Source organism: Neopelma chrysocephalum, unplaced genomic scaffold (genome assembly GCF_003984885.1).
Source record: "Neopelma chrysocephalum unplaced genomic scaffold, ASM398488v2 Primary Assembly neopelma1_86, whole genome shotgun sequence".
Taxonomy (NCBI): Eukaryota; Metazoa; Chordata; class Aves; order Passeriformes; family Pipridae; genus Neopelma; species Neopelma chrysocephalum.
The window spans coordinates 2,540,339-2,562,163 of NW_020897748.1; the positions used below are offsets into that span (position 1 = coordinate 2,540,339).

General features: G+C 37.2%; 1 protein-coding gene across 1 annotated transcript in view; it reads right to left on the reverse strand.

The window, feature by feature from the left end:
* The window catches only part of DCAF13 (DDB1 and CUL4 associated factor 13), a 32,047-nt gene that overhangs the window by 6,995 nt on the left and 3,227 nt on the right, over window positions 1-21,825 (reverse strand). Inside the window, exons 4-9 of the mRNA XM_027692447.1 lie at window positions 20,783-20,872; window positions 19,771-19,926; window positions 18,991-19,068; window positions 15,045-15,127; window positions 13,240-13,404; window positions 9,994-10,129 (exon numbers count right to left, since the gene is read on the reverse strand). Coding sequence (XP_027548248.1) covers window positions 9,994-10,129; window positions 13,240-13,404; window positions 15,045-15,127; window positions 18,991-19,068; window positions 19,771-19,926; window positions 20,783-20,872 — 708 coding nt within the window. The remainder of the gene's footprint in view (window positions 1-9,993; window positions 10,130-13,239; window positions 13,405-15,044; window positions 15,128-18,990; window positions 19,069-19,770; window positions 19,927-20,782; window positions 20,873-21,825) is intronic.

Sequence of the window (21,825 nt, forward strand, 5' to 3'; positions counted from 1 at the left end):
CCTACAGAAATGCAATGGAAATTGTTCACAATTTGAACCCTGCAACAAATCCCCTTTTTAGTTTTGAACAATTTAAATTGCATTTCTGTAACATTTCTTATTATACCCATAATATTTCAATAAACACATCTACATACAATTATATCACTATGATTAACAAACTTAACAACCTATTAACTTCAAGGCTTGTGCTCTTAAATTTTACTTAAAAGTGCTTCTCTAAATATAGGGTTTATTCTTAAAAAATTTTATTCAACCTAAAACACTTCTGGAAATGGAACTCTGTTCAATTGTGGGTTATGTGTCTTCTGTTTATTCAAAGGTGTCTGTGTATCTGTTCATCCAAAGGTGTTTATGTATTTGTGTTCATATGTTCACACACATGCATGCATACACATTCATTCACATACACATGGTGGCCACCGTCATACACACTGTCACACTGACATACTTTTGAGTTCCATGTCACTGCATTCTACAAACCAAGAAATTATAATAATTTTCTAATACCTTATAATTATAATAATTTTCTAATACCTTATAATGTTAGAGTTTCTTAACCAAACAGATAAAACTAACCAGATAGACAAGCTTTCTAACTGTGTTCTAATAATATTAAAACAACTGTTAGCTACAACAGCTTCTTTCCAAGGCCTCATCCATCATGCAGATAGCTAGAGAACACTTGTGTGCAAAAAACTTAACACATGAAAACACTTTTGCAAGTCAACTATGGGGCTGACACCCTTCTCTTTCCCCACTTCTGCTTTTGCGAAAGTGTTTTTAAAATTCTTAACTTACCAATCTCTTTACCAAATACCTTTGTGATAATAACAAAATTCTATAACAGTTCCATTTTGTAACACAGTATGTATAGACTATCCACATCTTCTAACAATTCTGATAAAATTATAGGTTAACATGTCTAAAAATTTCATCTGTATATTTTCATCTAGGCCAGGATGGATATTAATTGCATAATGCAACTGATCAATAAATGTCCAAATGGTTCCGTTGATCTCTATCATACTGTAGTAAAAAACGGAGCTGTCTTATCATCACATATTGCTTGTATTGCTTTTCTGATCACAACCCACAGTTGTGCTACAAAAGCTGTTGAAGCTGAAAAGTACAAATTGTTAATAAGCATAAAGTAATATATATAGGTGAAAAGAAAAGAATTCCTACAGATCATTTAGGCTGTCAGTTAAATGTGAGTTGTAAAAGAAAAGCAATATACCAATATTTACTTTGAGATGCATAATAAAGCTCCAAGATTTTAACTGATTTTAACAACAAAACAATAGGTTTTGTCAAAGCTGAGGAATCATCTATGGAAAGAATGAAACCACAAGATTGAAGAAATAAATCCCATTCAAGATGTGATACATAGCATGAAGGCCAAGATGACATAAGTATTTTTATATTCCCACTTGGGCAGAATATGGGATGTTTTTGAAATGTTCATTTTACTCTCACAACTGCTATAAGGGGAGAGGACTCTACAGAGCACCTCATAATCTGTACTCACTAATGATGGTCTATATTAATTAAAGCACAGTTTTCAGTAGTGGGCAAAAGAACTTACCCAGGCAATGCAATGTTTTTGAGGTGTTTGCAATAATTATACTACATAGATTGGATTTCATCCTGAACTCCCTTTCAGGTTAAGCCAAAAGCTTCGAAATTTATCATATGTTAGTGAGAGAAATTGTATAGAGAGAAATAGTTTCTCTACAGATGAAGTGATTAAAGATTGCAAACAGTGAGAATTTTTCTCAGCATTTATCAATTCTGTATATGCAGATTGCAAGTAGATACTAACACCTGGCAAAGAAGGTAGTCTTATGTTAGGGCACTGCAGAAGTACTGGAAGTGTGATAATCCAAGCTGCATTAAATGCTTCAGTAGCATTGCTGCAGTGGCAAAACCATTGCCTAGAGCAGCTTATAGAAAGACCAATGTGTGCTATACACAGTTCTAAAAAAGGAAGGTGGTATTGCACTGGCATAGTTAAATTGAAGCAATTTTGTACATAAGAATGATGCACTGATTTAAAATTGTTACTTATTAATTTATGCTTGCTTCACTACAGTGCCATATTTATGGGCAAAGTAGGCTTCAGTCTCAAGTAGATGTTTGAACTATCAGCCTCATAGGATTAGCAATTTTAAATTAAAGAAGAAGTTGCAAGAAAAGGTAATTCATGCTTCAAAAAGAACTTTCATTCATGTCAAAGGCCTGGAATTTAGAACCATCAGTTCAGAATCTTATCCAAATGGTGATGTCAGCAATGCATTTTAAAGTGGCTTTCAATTAGGTTAAATAAAGAAAATAGAAGCTGATGAAGAAAGCTCAATAAGAAGTTTTACTTTTAGATAAGGTTTGCTTGAAATGCATAATCAGTTCTGTTAACTGTAGGATATGGTACACACGACCGAGTTTATAGGTGTTCAGTGAGAGTTTCGTGCTGCGTAGTATGTTACTGTGAATAGTCAGCACAAAGATAATGTTATAAAAAAGTGGGTCTATAACTTCTACTCCTTCTCACTGAAAAAGTACATATATTGCATAAGTCATACTCGGTAACATTTGCTCTGGGCTGCAAGAACATTTGCTTGCTTTGTAAAATATTCTATCTGCCTAAATTTAAAAAAAAAATCCTTTTTCAGATTTCTTAGCTCAAATGAGCATACAGATAAGGTAAGCGTTCAGGGAACATTGTTGTATGTCTAAACCCTCTCAATTAACAGTGCTGTAAATTAAGTCTCATGCAAGCCTTAACAAGGTCTTAAGAAAGCTAAATTGTATGCGTGTGGAAATTTATAGCAAGAGAAGAAGAAATAAAAAGTAGGTTAATCTAAGTGCTTCCTGTACAGGACAAAAGTATCTTATTCCCTTAGACCTCTTTTTCACTCAATCACAATGAGATGTATAGACTGAAACTTGATCAGACAGAAGAAGGGTTAAGACAGCACTGATTACATGTTTATGCAGATTTGTTTGTTCATCTTAGCTGAAATTAATTCTGATATCTTTTTGACATGAATAAGGTAGAGTTTAAAAGAAAGCACAAGGAAACTATGACCAGAAGAGTTTTCTCCCTACTCATTCTCATTAACACATGCCATTTGAAGAAAAAAAATATATACACAACAAATAGAAATGTCTCTAGATGTCAAAGATCTGGGAAGTGTATATGGTAAAGCATCACATCAAAAGACCTAGAATACTGCAGTGCAAAGGAAAACATAGACTCTCACAGACTTTAGTGTGTCCAGTCTATACGAAATGAATTCTGAGATAAAGCTTAAAGAGCTAAGAGAAAAAAGAAAGGTCCTTATTATTGGAGATAATACTTATTCTTAAAATACTGTAACACAAATGTAGTATAGCTCAATCTTAACTTATACTGAATAATTGTAGATATAGCTTCTGTTAGCATTTTCTAATCTAAGACTTAATAGCTTCTATTGTCTCCTGCATCTGTTATAACTAAAAATGCATTAGGAGTTAACAACCAAATCATCCCTCCATCATAGCATTTCACAGGATTCCTTTTTATCTTTGGTCTGGACCTTCCCCACTTGAGCTAGCCCCTAAACCCCCAAACTTTCACAGATTCCCTCAGCACGGTCCGACTCCCTCCCCCCTCCCTAAATGGACTGTGTGGAGGTGGTGGAGACTACAGGAAAAAAGGGCTTGGGGAAACCTGTCCCTGCATGGGGATATAGGGAGCTGGCAATGGCAGAGGAGGTGCAGAGAGTTCTGGTTGTTGTAACTTTTTGTCTGTCACAGATACTTGCAAAACTTTTCTCACAGCTGCATTTGGGTCTCAGAGCCCCTCTGTCTGATCTCGGAGTCTGATATAGAACTCGATGACACGGGGAGCAGACAGCAGCAGCGGCGTGATGGTGTGGGCTCGTTCGCAGCTTCTTCCCCCCTTCCCGTTTGGTCAGAAGTCCTCTTGCCGGGTTCGGCGGGGAGAGGGGGCGATGGTGGCTCTCCGCAGCTGGGGGTCTGGGCCACGCGGCAAGAATCGCTTTCGCGAACGAGCAAGCGGCGGCGGGCACGGTCGGGCAGGCAGGGCAGACGGGACAGACAGCGCACGGAGGCAGCACACGGCGGCGGGGGGGGGGGGGCGGTGGCAGCGGCGGGCGGAAACAGCGCGGCTTCTGGCTAAGGCAGCTTGGGGCGAGCCCCGGGTCGGCAGCGCCGGCACAGGAGAGGTGGGGGGGCAGGCTCCACGCGGCAGTACAGCGGGACGGGGTACGACTCCAGGCGGCAACACGGCAGCAGCTTTAGAAGCGGGGGCGGGAAAAACGGCGGGGGGGGGGGTGGTGGAGGGCTCGCCGCGGGGGGAGGCACAGCTGGCAGTGGCTTCCCTGGCGTCCTGCATAGAGCTAGAATTGCTGAAGGACGAACTGCTGCTGGGGCCGCTGGCTGATGATCGGGTAGAAGCTTGCTCTTTGAAATTCGTCGGTAGCACGATTGTTGAGATAATGAATAAAAGCTGAAAAACTGACTTGCTCTCTTTGCTTTCAGTTTCGCTGCTCGCTTATGCAGCATAGGCTAAAACTGTAACTTGACTCGCAGTCCTTATAAATTTTTTTTTCCTTTTTTTTTTCTTTTTTTTTTTTTTTCTTTTCTTTTTTCTTTTTTTTTTTTTCAGTCCTTATAAATTTCTCTGTTTCAATTAGCAGCCACAACGTAAGGTAGCTAGCTGATTCTTTGGATTCTTTTATCTCTTTCCTTAACTGTTCCTTTATAGCGCCCCGTATGGACACCTCAAAGGCGGCTCGAGCAGTAGGGACCAGCCTCTTCACTCTTGCCCATTCCAACAACCCTCTGAGGGCTTTTTCATCATAAATAGGCTCTCTTAGAGAGATCAAAAATTGGAGAAGCTTTTCCACCGCCCTATCCCCTGTGGGTAGCGTGGACCCCATGCTCTCTCCCACGGTCGACTCACCTAGCCAGGGTGAGGTTCCTCTGTACCATGCACATGGCTTTTTTCGTAGCGCCGGGGACAGCACCACCTCTAACGACCGCTTCCCTCGCCTCCTTCCATTCGCCTTACGTCCCGTAGAACTCGACGAAGTAGGAGTCCCTGTTCGGGCGCCAGGTATTGATGGAGGGGTATAAACATAAGGCATACAGGCCAATGTGGTCAGCCATATGTTCCATTTATTATTTAATTAAGTCAACTTTTATACAGTTTAGTTTGTTTGGGGCACATGCTTACAACAAGGTGATTGGATAGCCCAGTCTGTACACGCGCCTCATGTCTCCAGTTCATTGGACCTGATGTTCTGTCCACGCGATCTGAAGTCATAGTTGGACTGTAGAGGCCTTCCTAATTAGGAACTTTCTGAAATCTGCAGGTGCACCCTTATCTATACTTTCTCAAGGCTTTCTTGCTCTAAACATACTATGTTCTCAAACCTTATAATTAGACACACAGCTAACAAGTATAAACATTGCATATTTTCACACAGTCTATAATAAACATTACAGCTTACAGCTTCTAGTCATGTCAAGCAAGGCCTACAGAAATGCAATGGAAATTGTTCACAATTTGAACCCTGCAACACTGTTCTAATGCAGAATTGTAACACAGCCAAATTTTGCAGCTGTAACTCTCTGAAGTAATGTTACTAAGCATTTATACGCTAAGAACTGCGGGTATAATTTCTTTTTTAGTGTGTCAGTAGACTGAAGAGCAATACAGCTTTTAAAAGTTTTACTGATGGTTCATTGTTTTCACTATAATTAAAAAAACCCTAATATATCTTTTCTAATCTATCCTTTTTTCTAATTTATCACTTCCTTTGTATTAATTACATTAATTGTACACTATTAACTGAAATCTACTCTATTACTGCTGCTTTTCCAGCCTTTTCACTCAGTTGAGGCTCTATTTTCCTCTTTTCATCAAAAGTCAAAATCATTTACCTTTCAGAAATCCCAAACCTTTTCAAGAGCACAGGTAAAAAAGCCTCAAACATACTTAACAAGCCATATTTTATGTACAGTATTTGAACAGTCTGCAATCTCTCAAAAGTCTTGTTTAATCGAGTCTTTTGCTTCTGCACAGACAGAGATAGATGTTTACTGCTTTAAAAATAACACCTGTTAAGTCCTATTTAATAATACATATTTGTCAATTAATCAATTTTTATTAAAAACTAAATATTGCAAATTATTTTAAAGCAACTTCTGCAGTATCTCCAACAGAGATTTGGGGTTTGTTACCCCTATGCAAAACCCATGCAGGTTCAATTGTCAGTGGAGTAGAGACACAAGATGCCTCTGGCTCCTCAAGAGACTTTTATTCTTTCTTTCATGTTTCAATGATTTTGAATAATGAGTGCAGTGCCAAATAAATTAAAACCCAAAAGAAACACACATGTCAGAACTGATGAGTGCTTGGGTAGCCACAGTTCAGAAAGTACAACTTTCCAACTGGATAAATGTTCACCAGCCACAACATGAGTACTGTATGTTCACTATAACTTCCTCGGAACCCAGCAATGCTAAAAAACAACTAAGGCTAAGTAGTCATCAAAGAAAAGAAAAGGTTTGATTACTATTTTTCTTTCTCTTTCAGGATGTTGGTTTCCACTCATCCTGAGCCCAAAAATATCCATCTTAAAATACAATGTATTGCAAGATTTTAGCATTATATCAGAAATACAGTGACCTTTGGATGAGTCATTCAATCAAGTCTTCTCAGCAAAGAAAAATAGCAGACCAAGCAACTAAGCATTTAAGACATATTCTGACACTTCTGACAGAATTACTGAATGCTCAGCTCTGAATATTCAAAACATTCAAAAAATAGCCACAGACTGTGGAAGAACTGGACACTTATAAAAGGAGCAAGCACATGCCTGTGAAGATAAGAACACCAATCCTATTTAAAAAAAAGAAGTAGGTACTGAAGAGAAGTAGTGGAACCTGCTAAATAACATTAACAGTTGCAATGTTAAGAATCACAGGAACTACCAGGTTGGATCAAACAAGGAACGGCACAGTTGCCTGAACTCAAACACTTCCAAGGTATATCGAAGACCATGATAAGCCATGAGGATTCTACTCTTGAATCCTATTAGCAACCACTACTCTAAATATCTGAAAAATAAAATTTCTTAGTGCTTCTAAAAAAAAAATTTTAACAACTATAGGAGCTTCAGACATTCAAATTCCATGTCTTGCTAAATTCAAGGCTTCAGCAACCTCATACTTGAACACACTTCCACACAAGATTCAGGGATCTGAAACATTACCTCTTCTCATTATAATGTAATTCTTTACAAGTTCATTGATGTTCTCCATGAGAAGTGAGAGCAGTTTTTCTACATAATACACTATTGTCCCTTTTAAGTTCTTCCTGTATTTCTATATAATTTTGCTTTCTTAAGATGTCTTTTGTTGTTGTGGGTTTTTTTTTCTAAGATACGTTGACAAGTTTTGTATTCTAAAGGATAGGATGACTTTCACTTCTGACAGTAAAAAAAACCCAAACAAACCCACAAAAAAAGAATCCCAAAAAAATCAACTCAAAAAACAGGAGGGAAAAAAAAAATCAAATAATAAACCACATGTCACTTGACCTGTGTCACAGACAGATATTGATTTAGCTCTCTTGGGAGCCAATAGCCAAAGCGCTTTGACAGAAATGCTTACACACCCTTACACACAGAATGTTACAAAAGCTTGTTTGGTCCGATCCCACAAGAGCAGAACCAAATTGAAGGAACAGCTTCCAAGAGGCATATGAAGCAACAAAACTGAACTTATAGAAAAACAAAAAAGGCTATTTTATGTAGGATTCACTGTCAGGCCAAGGAACACAAGTATTAATGTGCAGATCACATCCAACAGCCAACAGTCACAATAGGTAGTGCCTTTTTTAGGCACATCCATGGCCAGTTTTCATTGATGCAAATACTGCAGAAAACAGCAGAATGTCGTTTACCAGTCTACATTCTGAATACTTAAACAATAGTTAAGTTGTCCTTCTGGTACACAGTATTTCTATAATGCAGAAGGAGGTGGGTTTGCCCGTTACTTCCCAGAGCCAATTATCCTTAGTCTTTCATAAGAAAATGAGCCAATACCATCTAGTAGTCAATACAGTGAATTTTTTGTTCACATCTGAAAATATCAGGAACCTTTCTATATGAAAATGTTATTTTTGACATTTTTCTTACCCACTTGACTGTCACACAGAGGGCAGAGAGTAAAGATGCACATCAATATTACCAGACAATTCTGTTACAGAACAACATCTTAGAGAGATCATGATCTCTCACTAAGAATATAGCGAATAAACAGAGAAAGTTTCAGTTAATATTGTAAAATCAGGTGAAAAGGTTGTTGCCATGAGCATATGGATACAACAGAAGGAAAACAGGTAATAATTTCTGCCCAATACCACACTGTCTAAACAAATTCAACATAAAAAGTTAAATCAAAAAGTAAAGTCTCTAATGAGCTTTGTGGAGCCCCTGGAATTACCAAGTATGGGACTGATATTTGTGTTTGACCACATGGGAAAATCCCAAGAATCAACGCAAAACAGGAAAAAAAAGCATCCTCAAAAAAAGAAGTTACTATGTTTAAAAAAATTCATATTTACAAACTTAAATAGTTTGTAACCACAATTACTTCCCAGACCACAAAGCTGTGGGTTTTTTACCTACAGCTCTATAGCAAAAATGAGAATAACAGGACTTCCCAATACCTATGGTGGGCCATGGCTAAAGATATATATGTTATTTTACCTCTGCTACTCCATATTCAGTGCCTCACAATGCACAACAATCCATGAATTGTCCCATTCCGCAGAGTAGCTCTAAGTACTTCTACTACTCCCATTCACCTGCCACCTCTCTCAGCTCTGCTCCACTTCCCTCCTACAGCTACTATAAGCTGATGGAGCTTCAGGTAATCACAAGCAGTCCTAGACATAACTATGCAATAGATGTCCCCTTATCTGCAGAACATTCTTTCCTGAATTACAGCTTCCCTTTCTTCTCCCTGCAATCTTTCACAAGATCAAGTAGAAATTCCCACAGGCATTATCTGACAGCTGCGCCAATAGGCTCAGAAAAAGCAATGTAAGCACCTCCAAAACACTGTAACAATATGAAGCTACATAAAGGGATCACTCACAAAGTGTCAAATTCATTCTCCACAGTCACTCAATACTTCAACTGTGCAGATGAATACATACAGTTGGGAACATAAAGGAATATTTTGGCTTTGTCTATACATAAACATTTGAACAAGTGTAACTGAAAAGACTTATTTAATTAGACTGGTGTCTGTTCCTACTAGGGACACTTAACCAAACAGACTTACATTGAATCCAGTGGACTTCAGACACCACACCAGTTTGCCCAGTTGGTATCTGAGAGTTACACAGGCTAATGACAACCTCACCTATGCATCAGTGCCAATGGTTTATTTTACAATGCACAGGCTTATCACGGTATGATTTTTTTAAATTTTTATCTTTCTTTTTATTTGAACAAACCAACTTCATGAACAAATATGAACCAATCACATACCAGTCAAAAATTTTTAATGTAGTAACCCAAAACTTCAACAGAATTACTTAAGTATGGCAAAGCAGAATTTATTGCCTATTCTCTAGTGCAAAGGGATGAATTCTAACCTTTAGCACACAGGTTAAAAACTCAACTCTAGTTTAGATCGAACTGATGATTATCATTAAACAAGACCAAAAAAAGTTACCTTGTGTAACAATAATGAGGTATGTAATTTTATTATTATTATTACAAACCGCAGTAAATGCAATGAGCTGTACTGCACGTCAGTCTGCAAATTAAACACAAACGTCAAACTACAATTTTACCGTCTCCCTTTAGAAATAAGATTTTTAAGGCCGAACAGGTTAACCAGCCGTAAGAACAACAAAAAACCCCAAACACCTTGTGATAACAAAAAGCAAAATGCAACTCTTACCACTCCCAGTTTTTCAGAAGCATTGGCTTTCCACAGGCGAATATTCATCTCATCTGAGCCGCACAGAATATATTTGTTATCTGAAGTCCATTTTACAGTGATGACGTGCTGCATTCGTTTGGTATGATATACCTCCCTAAAGCAAAGAGAAACATTTTAAAATGAGCTATTGTCTCTCTTCCCACCAACACTAGCTTTCAAATAGTAGAAAGCATTCTGTGCAAGGCAAATTTATTTTTTACTTTTTGTTGCTGCTGTTTTTAAAAAAAAATCTGACTTTTTTTAACACTGTGCTGATCTCATCTCTCTATACATAGAGATTCCAGTAAAGTGTAACAGTTAGACTGATAAAGGACCATCTCGGATGTTTTTTAAATAAATGCTTTCATAGAAACTACAGTAAATAGTTAAAAAATAACTCTTTTTGCAAAACATGCCATAGGTATACAATATGATATCCATACTGTTCCTGAAATAATTTTGATTAATGTGCATTGGGAGTATTACAGAATGGGAATGCAGAAAAATAGGTGCCCAAGAATCTGACACCACCATTACGAATAAGAAAAAGAACAGCAAATAAACCCCTATCCATTTATGATATATGGCAATGGATTTGCTACTCCTCATTGTGATTTCCCTCCTTTGCCTGAAGATGGACTTCCTTTCTTTTCTAATTTCTTCCAAACAGACTCCTGTTCAACAAGTGCTGATGCCTGTTGAAAAATGTTTCTGCATGTTAGAGTTAAACCAATATTAAATTAAACTCTTATCTGATTTTCATTAAGTATGTATCAAATAAATTTATTCTTTCATTTCTGCTATGAAAATAAAGGACTAGGTACACTTTTCTGGTAATTTTAGCTATTTTTTAGCATTCTGAAAGTGAAGAAAAATAAGGCCTACTTATTGACCACCAATAGCCACTTCTTCAGTGTATCAGACATGCACTACAGCTTATAGACTGTTCTTTTTCTTCTACTCAGTTATTTTTATAAGGAAAAACCAAGCAATACTGTAAAGGAAACATGAAAACAACACCTATTCAAGAGCTGTGGGAAAACTAGACTGGAATTTAACTGGAGAGGTTGTGAGAAAAACAAAAGTAATCAATATATCAGCTTAATAAGCTTTAATAAGCTTAATCACCTCTTGTAATTCACTAGCAAGCAATGCTCTACAAGAACAACCATGCTGAAGACTGAGCACAAGTACCTTCAGAAAACATCAATACATCAGCTTTTCACTGATGTTGAGTTTAATGGTGTGTGTGCACATCTGCACTTTCACAAGCATTTCTATGTTTACTTTCATTCTATGTGACTCAATAACAAAGCTTTTCTTCACCATTTGGAGAACTAAGTACTTTTCCCTTCCTTACTCTGAATTTGCAGCCTTTGCCTCTCCTGTTGCTGTCATCAGAAGCTATTAAATATCATTTTCAGGGACAGGGAAAACACAAAACATGGCCAAATAACCTGGATCTGTCATTTAAAAGTTCACACAGAAATACAGTTCTGTTTACCAAGCATTTATTAAATTTAATCAACTTGATAATAAATCTTATTTCTTAGGGCTAAAGAATTTAATTATTTAAATTTTCATTTAAAAATAAAATAGAAAGCAATTGAAGTTAGGAGTTTTTCATATTGGCAGAAGATCGGAAGTCATAACAGGAATACCGTCAGGATCCTTATTTACAGATACTCTTAACTGCCCTCTCAGTTTTCCAAGTAGGATCACATCTATTTAGAGACTTTTCTCCATTCCATGAGATTAATATCAAGTGTGCAATTCCGAAAAAGTCTATCTTCTAAAGAATTCTGTGTGTCCCAGAACACTCTAGCCAGCCAATACAAGGCAAAGTTCTTAATTTGTAAGGCTTCTCCTCAATAGATTTATGGCCACCACACAAAAGGGGAAAAAAAGTGGGGATGAAGAGTAAAATGCCTTCCTTGGCAACAATCTGCTATAATGTGGAATAAAGCCTTTTACTGTTGCACTCTAGGGTCTGCAAACTTCCCCTCAGTGATGTGCTTTAGCTTTGCATATCACTACTTTTGTGAACATTATTAATCCATATAAAGGAGCTGCTAACCATATTGTTTAATAATGCAAGAATTTGAAAAAAACCAAACCTACAAAGGAACTGCACTACCTATTTACATTTAAAATATTATTGCAAGACAAAAAGAAGATGAAAACTATCTGTAGATTAGATATAGAGGGAATGTAAACAGCCCCTCTCTTTAATGCAGCATAGGAGCACAGTTTCACTGCATACATAATTTCATCAATCAATAATAAAAATATACTCCTTCACCAATATTTCAATGTTTCCACCCTCAAACTACCCAGAACCTGACCTAGTAAAAACCTTTTGGGGCGCTGAGGTTGGAGAGAGGTAGATAAGTAGAAGTAAAATAAAGTTAAGAAAAAAGAAAAAGGAGGAAGAATTGACAAGAGAGAATAATGAAGGGAGGTTTATGAAGACCATTTGATACCACACAGATCAGATAACTTGCTTCGGTTTTCATCACACTGAAAGAAAAATAAAAAATAATGGAGACACAGTAGATTCAATCTGAACTTCAGCAAAATACTTAATATACCGCGTTATGAAATCTTACATGAAAACTAAATCAAAATGAATTCTATTCAAAGCACTGTCATATGAATCAACACCTGGTTAACAAAATGTGAATAAAAGGTAGTAAGTGCACTGAAACAGACCACAAAAGCATCCCAAATTAATTCTCAGGAATTCATATAGCAATACATTTGCATAACGTCTTTAGTAATCATCCATATAGGATGAAGACAATCCCTAGAAAACCAAATGCTACATTGTTGTAATACACTGCGAACCTAAGTGTATACACTATACTTAAGATACAGTACAAAGTGATCTAAAAACATTCAAGATGCATAGAGGGAAATAAAATGGGATTCACCTTGGTAAAATACAAATGACTACATCCAAGCACAATAATCCACTGTAATTTTAATTCCATACTGCGTAAGTACTGCTACCTGTGGAGTGGTTCTACTTTTGATACAGACTCCAGAATTAGATCAACTACAAGGCCTGTCGGTTTCAAGCTATCAACAGAGTCAGATTTCAACATTCACGGGAAGTGAATGCTCCAATGAAGATGTTAATGAATGAATTAATAGTTTTGATGACTTGTGAGGGAAGTCACTGAAATGAATGACAGCAAGACAGAAAGGTGTAAAACCACTCACCTGCTGTGACCTTTGTCTACAGGAAAAATGCGGATAGACTTATCAAAGCTGGCAGACACAAATTCTTTCCCAGTGGGTGAATAATCCACATCAAGAACAGCAGACACATGATCCATATGCACCATCACAGGTGATTCGAGATAGCGCATATCAAAAGTATATAAGCTTTAAAATAAATACATCAACAGCTTAATACCATAAAAACTCCTTAAGTAAATAGAACATTTTACATAAACTACACTTAAGGATAGATCCATATTGCAGAGGGAATTTCTGAAAGGTTTCTAAATATTCTCATATTGTGAACTCCTTGTAATTCAGTCTACTATAAAGTTCCATTTGGTTGGCACCCTCTCCTACTGCTTAATTATCTTAGGCCAGACAATGTAGGATTGCAAGGAAAGCCCGGACATGGAGATGCTAGTTCAGCAGAGCACACTATCTGTAGAAAAGCATTACATTAAAAATAAACACCCAGCTGCTGGACCACAGCTGGTTTTGCTCTTAAGGACTTCAAAGCTCAGATAAGGTCTACCTCTACTCACTTTGAACCAACAAGCTCGGTGATACACAGCAAGGCATAATCACTGCGTAGATCATTAATGTGCCTAGTGCCAACAAGCAAATGTGCTTTACAGACAATGCATTTAATGAAACTACTATATTAACAATTTTTAACTCAGCAGATTTCTCACCCTCCTTTATTCAAGTGAACACAACTGAAATTAAATGTATCTTACTGAATAGTATACCGGCAACTATTGCCTTTTCCTTTAAATTCAAGAGAAAGTATGCAGCATCATATTCAAAACTGCTGCTCCACATAATCAGTGAACACTTGCAAGTGCAAGTGTTGATATATGTTGATATATGCATTTGCCATTGCATATTAATTGCTTTAGGCTGCAAGAGGACAGTTGCCCCTGACAGTAATAGCTATTGTTTTTAGTTTAGGAAGGGGAGGACAAAAAAAAATTAAAAAACCCCAAACCAACCAAACAAAAAAACCAACCAAAAAGCAAATTTATAAACAAAACTCCAAACTTACAAAGAGATTAGGTAGCCTAGTAGCTTTATCATACCATAACCCAAATACAAGAGAAACAGTACATTGAATATAAAACCCACTTTCAAGGTCTGAGCCAGACTCCATTTTCTTTGAAAAACAGCCTTAAGTGATAAAATTCCTATGTTCTAGAAGAAAACAGTGATCTATTGTTAGATCACCGACTTCCTGGAAAAGAGGATATGGAGCACATTTGCAATGGCCTAGTTTTGAAGAGACAGCTTTTTCAATATCAGATTAGTTGTTCACATGAATAGTATTGTTCAAAAGTAAAAAACTGCTTCGAGACATTGAAAGGATAAGTATTGCAGTCTCCAGAACTGTTTCACAGAAGATTAATTTATTTTTTTAAGAAATGTTTTTATCAAAATAGCTGATCAGTACAATATATCAAGCTTTGCAAGAGCCAGCAAGACAATAAACACATATATTGCCTCAGACTGGACAAATAGTACTTATTTTCTGGGTCCCATTGCAAGTTACACTTGCATTGGTTCAACTACAATTTTTCTAAGTTACACTGTTTTTTATCCCTCAAGTACTGAAATGCAGAAAAAAAGGCAGTCTACTATCAATTCGTATTTCATACAATCAGTAAGCCTGTAATTCTCTAGGCTATTAAGTGATTTAAATTTAGAGTAGTCTTTTAAAAATTCATTTTAGCATGCTCATAAATCACCAAGACACAGATTAAAAATGTAACATGTCCAGAAGTATCGAAAAGCAAGGTCACACTTACTTGTAATCTTCATTTGCTGCAGTAAAAATGAAAGCTTCCATGGGGTTCCAACACAGTGTATTTGTCCTCATGTTCAAGATAACCTGAAAAATATTTACACATGGCTACCTTGCTACAGCAGTAAAATATTCACTGTAGTTCAAAACTTCCTATACACCACCGGAGACAAGCACTTCCTAAACACGCAACCATGCCAGAGAAACAGTGACATGACAGAATGTTGCCTCAGCAGTGTTAAAATCCAAACTCAAGAACCTCCTGTCCCTCATCATATGCCCACTGCTTTGGGCTACATAGACATTAAATTTTCCTCGTAAATCACCTTAGAATTCTTCTAAGAGGTCACTGAACATGGCAATGCACTAGTGGTCTACAAGTAAACCTGGAACTTCTGAAAAATTTCACTTCTCTATCATATTTACAGGAACCTTTGGTTAAGTAATCTATAGACATGCCTAATTAAATGGTTATTTCAAGGGATATAATCATTAATTGAAGCTGTGAATCAGCATTTGCAAAGCAATTATAACATTTTAATGTTCTCCCAGTTATTACTATCCCTTCCTTAATTTATCTCTGAAATTGCAGTTCATGAATTCTCCTGGACAGTTGCCATTTCTTGTTGAAGTGCCAAGCAGTGTATACAGAAGTTACTGTGTTGAAATCTGCTCACCACTATCACTGTATCAGCATTGAGTCATTGGCTCCACATTTATAAGATTTGCTTGCTGCTAGCAAGCATATGGCTAACAAAGAGGCCAGTTGGCCCTGAAGTGGGAAGAGGGCAGCTGATAACAGACTAATAAGACCCTTCTGCTTTGCTAATTGCAGACTAGACAAGAGGCATTAAGAAGCTGTATGTCAGACATCCCCACCTTGGAGGATAGCTGTGGCAGTAACAGCTGGGCCTCTGCAGGAGAAGGGAAGGCAGGGAGGAGGTCATTGGACACACCATACACAGCAGCTTTGGCTTCTGCCGAGTGTTAGAGAAACTTCCAACCATCATATTTAAAAATAAAAACTATACAGTATGCTTGACACAAAGTGGATGTGTAATTACAGAGCAACTTATTAACACACTGAACAACTCTAAACAGGATTTTCTACAGTGCTCCAGGCCAGCTATAATCCTTCTTAAAGATCCTGAAATTTGGGTGTTTGATGCTACGGGACTCCAAACTCATTTTTGTTCCTGGCTTACTACACCAAACACCATACATTTACATACATATTTCAGAATATAGTTGTACAATTATAATCCTTACAGTAATGACTCTACCAAACATCCCTCCAAAAGACTGTGAGCTTATGAGTGCGTGCATATTCTTGTAATTCTCACTTCTTCATAAGTCCTCATTTCCTAGGTGACGTTACCCTGTTCATTATAAAGTCTGTGCTGCAGAACATTGCTCATTTTCAGAAACCGTGTGCATTCAGAACTGAACGTAATCATCAGATGTCTAAAGTGATGTCTAGTTTAAAAAGTGGCCACTGAAACGCCCCATGTGTACAGTAATATGACAACTGGAATTTGTTCAAAATTTCAATATTGTTCCTAGTTACAAACCTTGCACATATATGGGAAGTTAATAATCAAGGAGTGTTCTTTATTCCTCCCTGTACAAGTTTATCAACCGCTGCAAAATGAGCACACAATTAATGTTAACCCATTAGATGTATAATAAGTATTTTCCATCATGTCACAAAATAACTTCACTATTGCTGAAAAATCCAGCTCTTTCAAAAGGAGTCAAGTCTGGTCACAGCCCATGCTCCACATCACTATTTTTTCACTGACATTTACAAGCGTTCAGTTCATTTCAGCAGTGCCTTTTTGAATTAAAATAGTGCCTAAGAAACGGATTCTCTGTACAGTTCTAGGATTATGTAAGGCAACCTGGGTTGGAAGTGATTTAAGTTGCTGTAAATACATTAATAATGGCATTTCAGAACTATCTAAACCTGTAGTGGACCCATCTTCTGACACTATTTTTAATCTACCACAGATCTTCTTATGAAATGAGTAAGTGTAAGTCCTTATTAAGACAAGTCAAAATTGTGAAGTCCCTTAAGATTTAGCTATCTTGGTTTATTTATTTTAACTATGAACACTTGCTTACAAAGAGTGTTAGCTTGGAGATGTTAAGATTACTTTAACACAAAACCTGCTCACCCCAAAAAATAATCTGTCTTCTTTTACTACCTACAAGGTATTTGGTTGAAATGAACAGCTAAGAATACAGCAAGCAAGAGAAAGCACAGTTCCTGCCAGTTGTTTAAATGCGAAAGTCCATCTTTAAAATACCCTAAGCTTTCCTGATTCCACAGGTTGCACAAGAATGACTTTTAAAGTGTACCAACTCCTACTAAAACATCTTCCTCTTGTTTTTCAACAGAATTGTTTTCCTTCATCTTTTCCCAGCTTTTTTAGACTAGTTTGTACTTTGCACTTAGGCAGTATCTCACTATCTTATCCCTCCCTCTTTGAAACTTAAGGCTTTGAAATCCATAGACAGGACAAATGGGCAAGAGAGCTCTGCTTCATGATGTGAGAAGTTGTATTCCTATTTCCATTAATGAAGGGACTCCCACTGAGTCCCAACTGCTTTGCTGATCAAACCCCAAGAACACAGCAGTGCCAAAAACCAGTGCCTGTACATAAGTAAGGTACCTCTAATAAGCAGCACCCTTCTCTTAGGAGTTACAGAGCTCTTAGCTCTCAATGCAGAAACGGACATTTTACTTCCACTCCACAGGAGAATCATCTCTATTCCAGGAGAAAACCCATTACTGTATCCATGGATGCAGGGAAGTACTCATCAGTGTTTTACTCCCATAGTAGGAAATGCACCTGAGGACACTGCTTACATTAAATACGCATACATATATATGCAATTATGCATGTGTATGTAGAGTTTTATATCTTTAGCATATATACATATGTAAAATTCTGTTAGATTAGAACTTAGTTCACAAAGGCTCAAACTGCATCCTCTGACCTTGTAACTGCAGTTTTACAGCATTGGCTGCGTTCATGTCAACATTCAGGTCTCCAACTGGCATCACCCACAAGTTTTTATAAACACTGTCTCAGTGGCCCAAATGATACTTTATTAAAAATTGCTGGGGCACAGGGAGACAAAGAAATACTGTTATGCCAACAACATTCCTATTTTATAACTAAGTTAAGTACCATTACAGTGTTCTAGTATCAATGTCATTTCAGAAAGTACGCAGCACAGAAGGACGCTGACTGTATATTCACAAGCCAGAATAACATATTTCAAGAAGAATACTGTTAAAATAGTTCTGAGGCTCAAAAATACTGAAATTGATTGAGGTTTAATATGTGTATATGAATTATTGGCTTCTTGTTTAAAATAAGTACATATAGTCTGTTAAACAGGAATCTTCATGTCATCAGTATGTTCCACATACAAATACAATTTTGATTACACTGCAAAGAATTTCTGAATATTTATGGTAGGTGCATAGGGGAGAGTTTATCTCCCTGCAAAGGAAAAACACCTTTTCAAGTGCAGAGCAAGGCTCTCCAGTGGTGGAAAGGAAATGCCATAGAAAATACCTTACTTCCTTCTGGCAAAGAGGAGAAAAAAAAATTTGAAAAAAATCACACATACACAGACAGAATACAATACAGGAACATAAAGTTCTCATTGTGAAATTGCTGTCAGGTCAGGCACTTGATCAAGAATTACAAAAGAGTGAGCATGACAGCCTGTCTGAATGCAGAAAAGGGCCCTTCTAACTCTGTATTGTTTCAATCCCAAAACTAATTTAAACTCAAAAGACTCAGACAATGAAAACTCAATGAACTCACCACTCAGAGCATCCCTTTCTCTGTTGCCATCAACAGTTACAGGCTATTAACATACACAGTATGATCATTAGTGCCATTAATTATTCTTAAAAAGAAAAATATTACCTTCTTTAATGGAGTTGATTTTCTCATATCATATAGCACAATATTTCTGTCAGAAGCACAGCTTCCCAAAAGGTATGTCTAAAAAAAAAAAAAATAAAAAAACAGTGTGTATGGTCTTTGAATGCTTCTAGAGTGTAGTTAACAGCTAAAATTAAATACCTAAGCTATTTCACATAGTTGGTAGTCAAATGGTTTCTTTTTCAGTCAAGGAAATACATTCATCATTTTTTCTGTACAGCTGATTATCCAGCACAAACATTTTAAATAGCTTTCCCTGTAAGATTCAGAATTCACCCGGTGCCCTCTACTTTAAAACTAACAAGCAATTCCTCATAAACACTTAAGCTATGGACACAGTCCAGTCAAGAGATGTAACAAGAAGTGCTGTAAAAGATCAAATGCGATTGTTTTGCCAAGGAGAGGGTGAGAAGTCTCAGTCACAGATAGTACAATACTGGAACAGGTGACAGCTCCACAGCCACATAACTCCTACACTATACAACTGAGGTACCAGATCTGTATTGCTGTGGGCAGAATGGAGACTGCCCTGCTTTTGTTTCTCCTCTCCCCGACTAAGAGAGATTAAAGACAAAAATATAAAATCATACATTCCAAATCAGTATAGCCATAAAAATCTATGTATACCCCCCACAAATATTCTGTTAAAACATATATCAAAATCTAAATTTGGAAAAAAAAAATCAAGATGATGTAAATAGAGTTTAGATCTTATACTGCTCAAGAAAAATACTGATTTCCAATATATAACATAAACATTACCTCAATGGGATTAAATTTTACACTGCTAATACTATCAAAACCCCAAGTCAAAGAACACTTGGGACTCGTCCTTTGTTCATCCCAAATGTCCACTTGATGGCCACAGGTGGCAAAAACAGGTTCCTTCCAGTGGTGATCAATTCCTGTATACACTGTCTTTAAAGAAAAAAAACAAAAAAGCAAAAATTTACAAAACCAATTGTACATATAAATATGCAAGTATGTTCTGTTACCAAAAAGATCAACAAAGCACTGCAAATGGAGTCTCCCATGTTTTCATTCATTTATATTACTGAAAATCAAGCCACCAATGAAACAAGAAACTAGGTCTTATCAGATGTGCCCCTACCAGTAGCCAAGTTTTCTTTTTCATTTAAGGTGCATGCATGCATTTCTTGTTAATTTACAATGGAGTTAGCATTAAAAGCACATTGACAAAGTCCTGGCTGACTTTCAAGCAAATGGAAATGCTAAGGGTATGACTATGAATTTTCAGTGGCAACCTGAATGGATTCCATAGACATTACAACAACTAAAGAGTTTCAAACTATCTATTTACAAAAAGTATTTATTTTTTTTCTAAAATAAGCTGATCATAAATTGAAAGTGTCAAAGTATATATTTTTCATCTGCTTCTGTCAAAAAGAAAGACATAAAGTTAGTATCTTGTATTGAATGGCTGCAAGGTACTGCCATGAAAAGAAATTTAACGCAGATTAAGCCCTGACAATACACTTCTAAAGAGAAAGAGACTACATAAAGATCTGACCAGTTTGCAGGAGAGGGATGATTAGCAGAGACAGAGTTCAGCATCTCTGATGGCATTTGAGATATTCCTTTCTGGTTACACGTAAAATAAATGTAATAAAAAAATTTGATGCCGTCACCTTACAACCCTTAAGATAACAGGTAATATCAAACTATATCTCTCTCCTCCAAAAGCTAGATAAGAATTGGTTCAAACTTAATTCAAAAGAAGAGATGTAGGAAAACCAAAACTCAGATTCACTACCTTTCCAAGAATTGTATGAATAGGTTCTTCTTCTTCTCCATATTCCGGGCTCTCCATTTTCCACTGCTTCACAGTTTTGTCATCACCAACCTGGAAATATTGGAGAAAGCATGTACAGTTTTATGTAAATATATTCTGTTTATTTTGCTAGATGTGCTTTGCAATTAAATACAGGCAGCCTTTCAAAGAGAATGTTGTATGATATACACAGGTGCTTTCTCCTGCCTGTCACTGTTCTGTTTTATACCTCCGAGCTGCAGATTAGCCCTCCTGGTCATAAGATTTTGCTAGAAACATGTACATGGTCTGGCTGGAGTGGAGTTAACATTCTTCATAGTAGCCCATCCGGCACTGTGGTTTGGGTGTGTGGCTAAAACAGTGCTGATAAAGCACCAAAGTCTTGGCTATTGCTGAACAGTATTTGCACAGCACAGAGGCATTTCCCTCTGCTCTCACTGTGTCAGTCATCACCCCTGCCTCCCCAACCAGCAAATAGCCTCAGTGTGGGCAACAGACTGGGGGGGACACAGGCGTGAAAGATGTCCTGAATTGGCCAAAGGAGTATTCTTTACCACAGAACTTCATGCTCAGCAATAAAAACTGGGACAGTGGAAGCAGAAAGGGGAGGTGGGGACTGGCTTCCACAGTGGCTGCTGCTCAGAGATTTTCTGGGGATCTGTCTGCTTGTGAAAGCAGGTGACTGATTTCCAGTTTGTCACTGTTTCCCACCACCACCTATTCAACTGTCTATCCTCATTCACAAAGTTTTTCCAAAACAGATATTTCCAGGGTTGAATAGGCAAAAGGTGAGTTGGAGTGGTGACTATTTTCCAAAGGATACATTTTACGATTCTTAATCAACTGGCACCTTAAACTGCAAAGTACTTTCTTGAAGTCACTTTGATGAGCATGTAAACAGTTAAAAGGCACTTTCCACCTCAGTTGCTCAGCTGCCTGTTTCGAATGCCATTCTACCTCTTGCACTAATGCCAGCACAAGCTTTTCCATGGCTGTGCAGACCTGGATCATGCAAAAAGACCAAA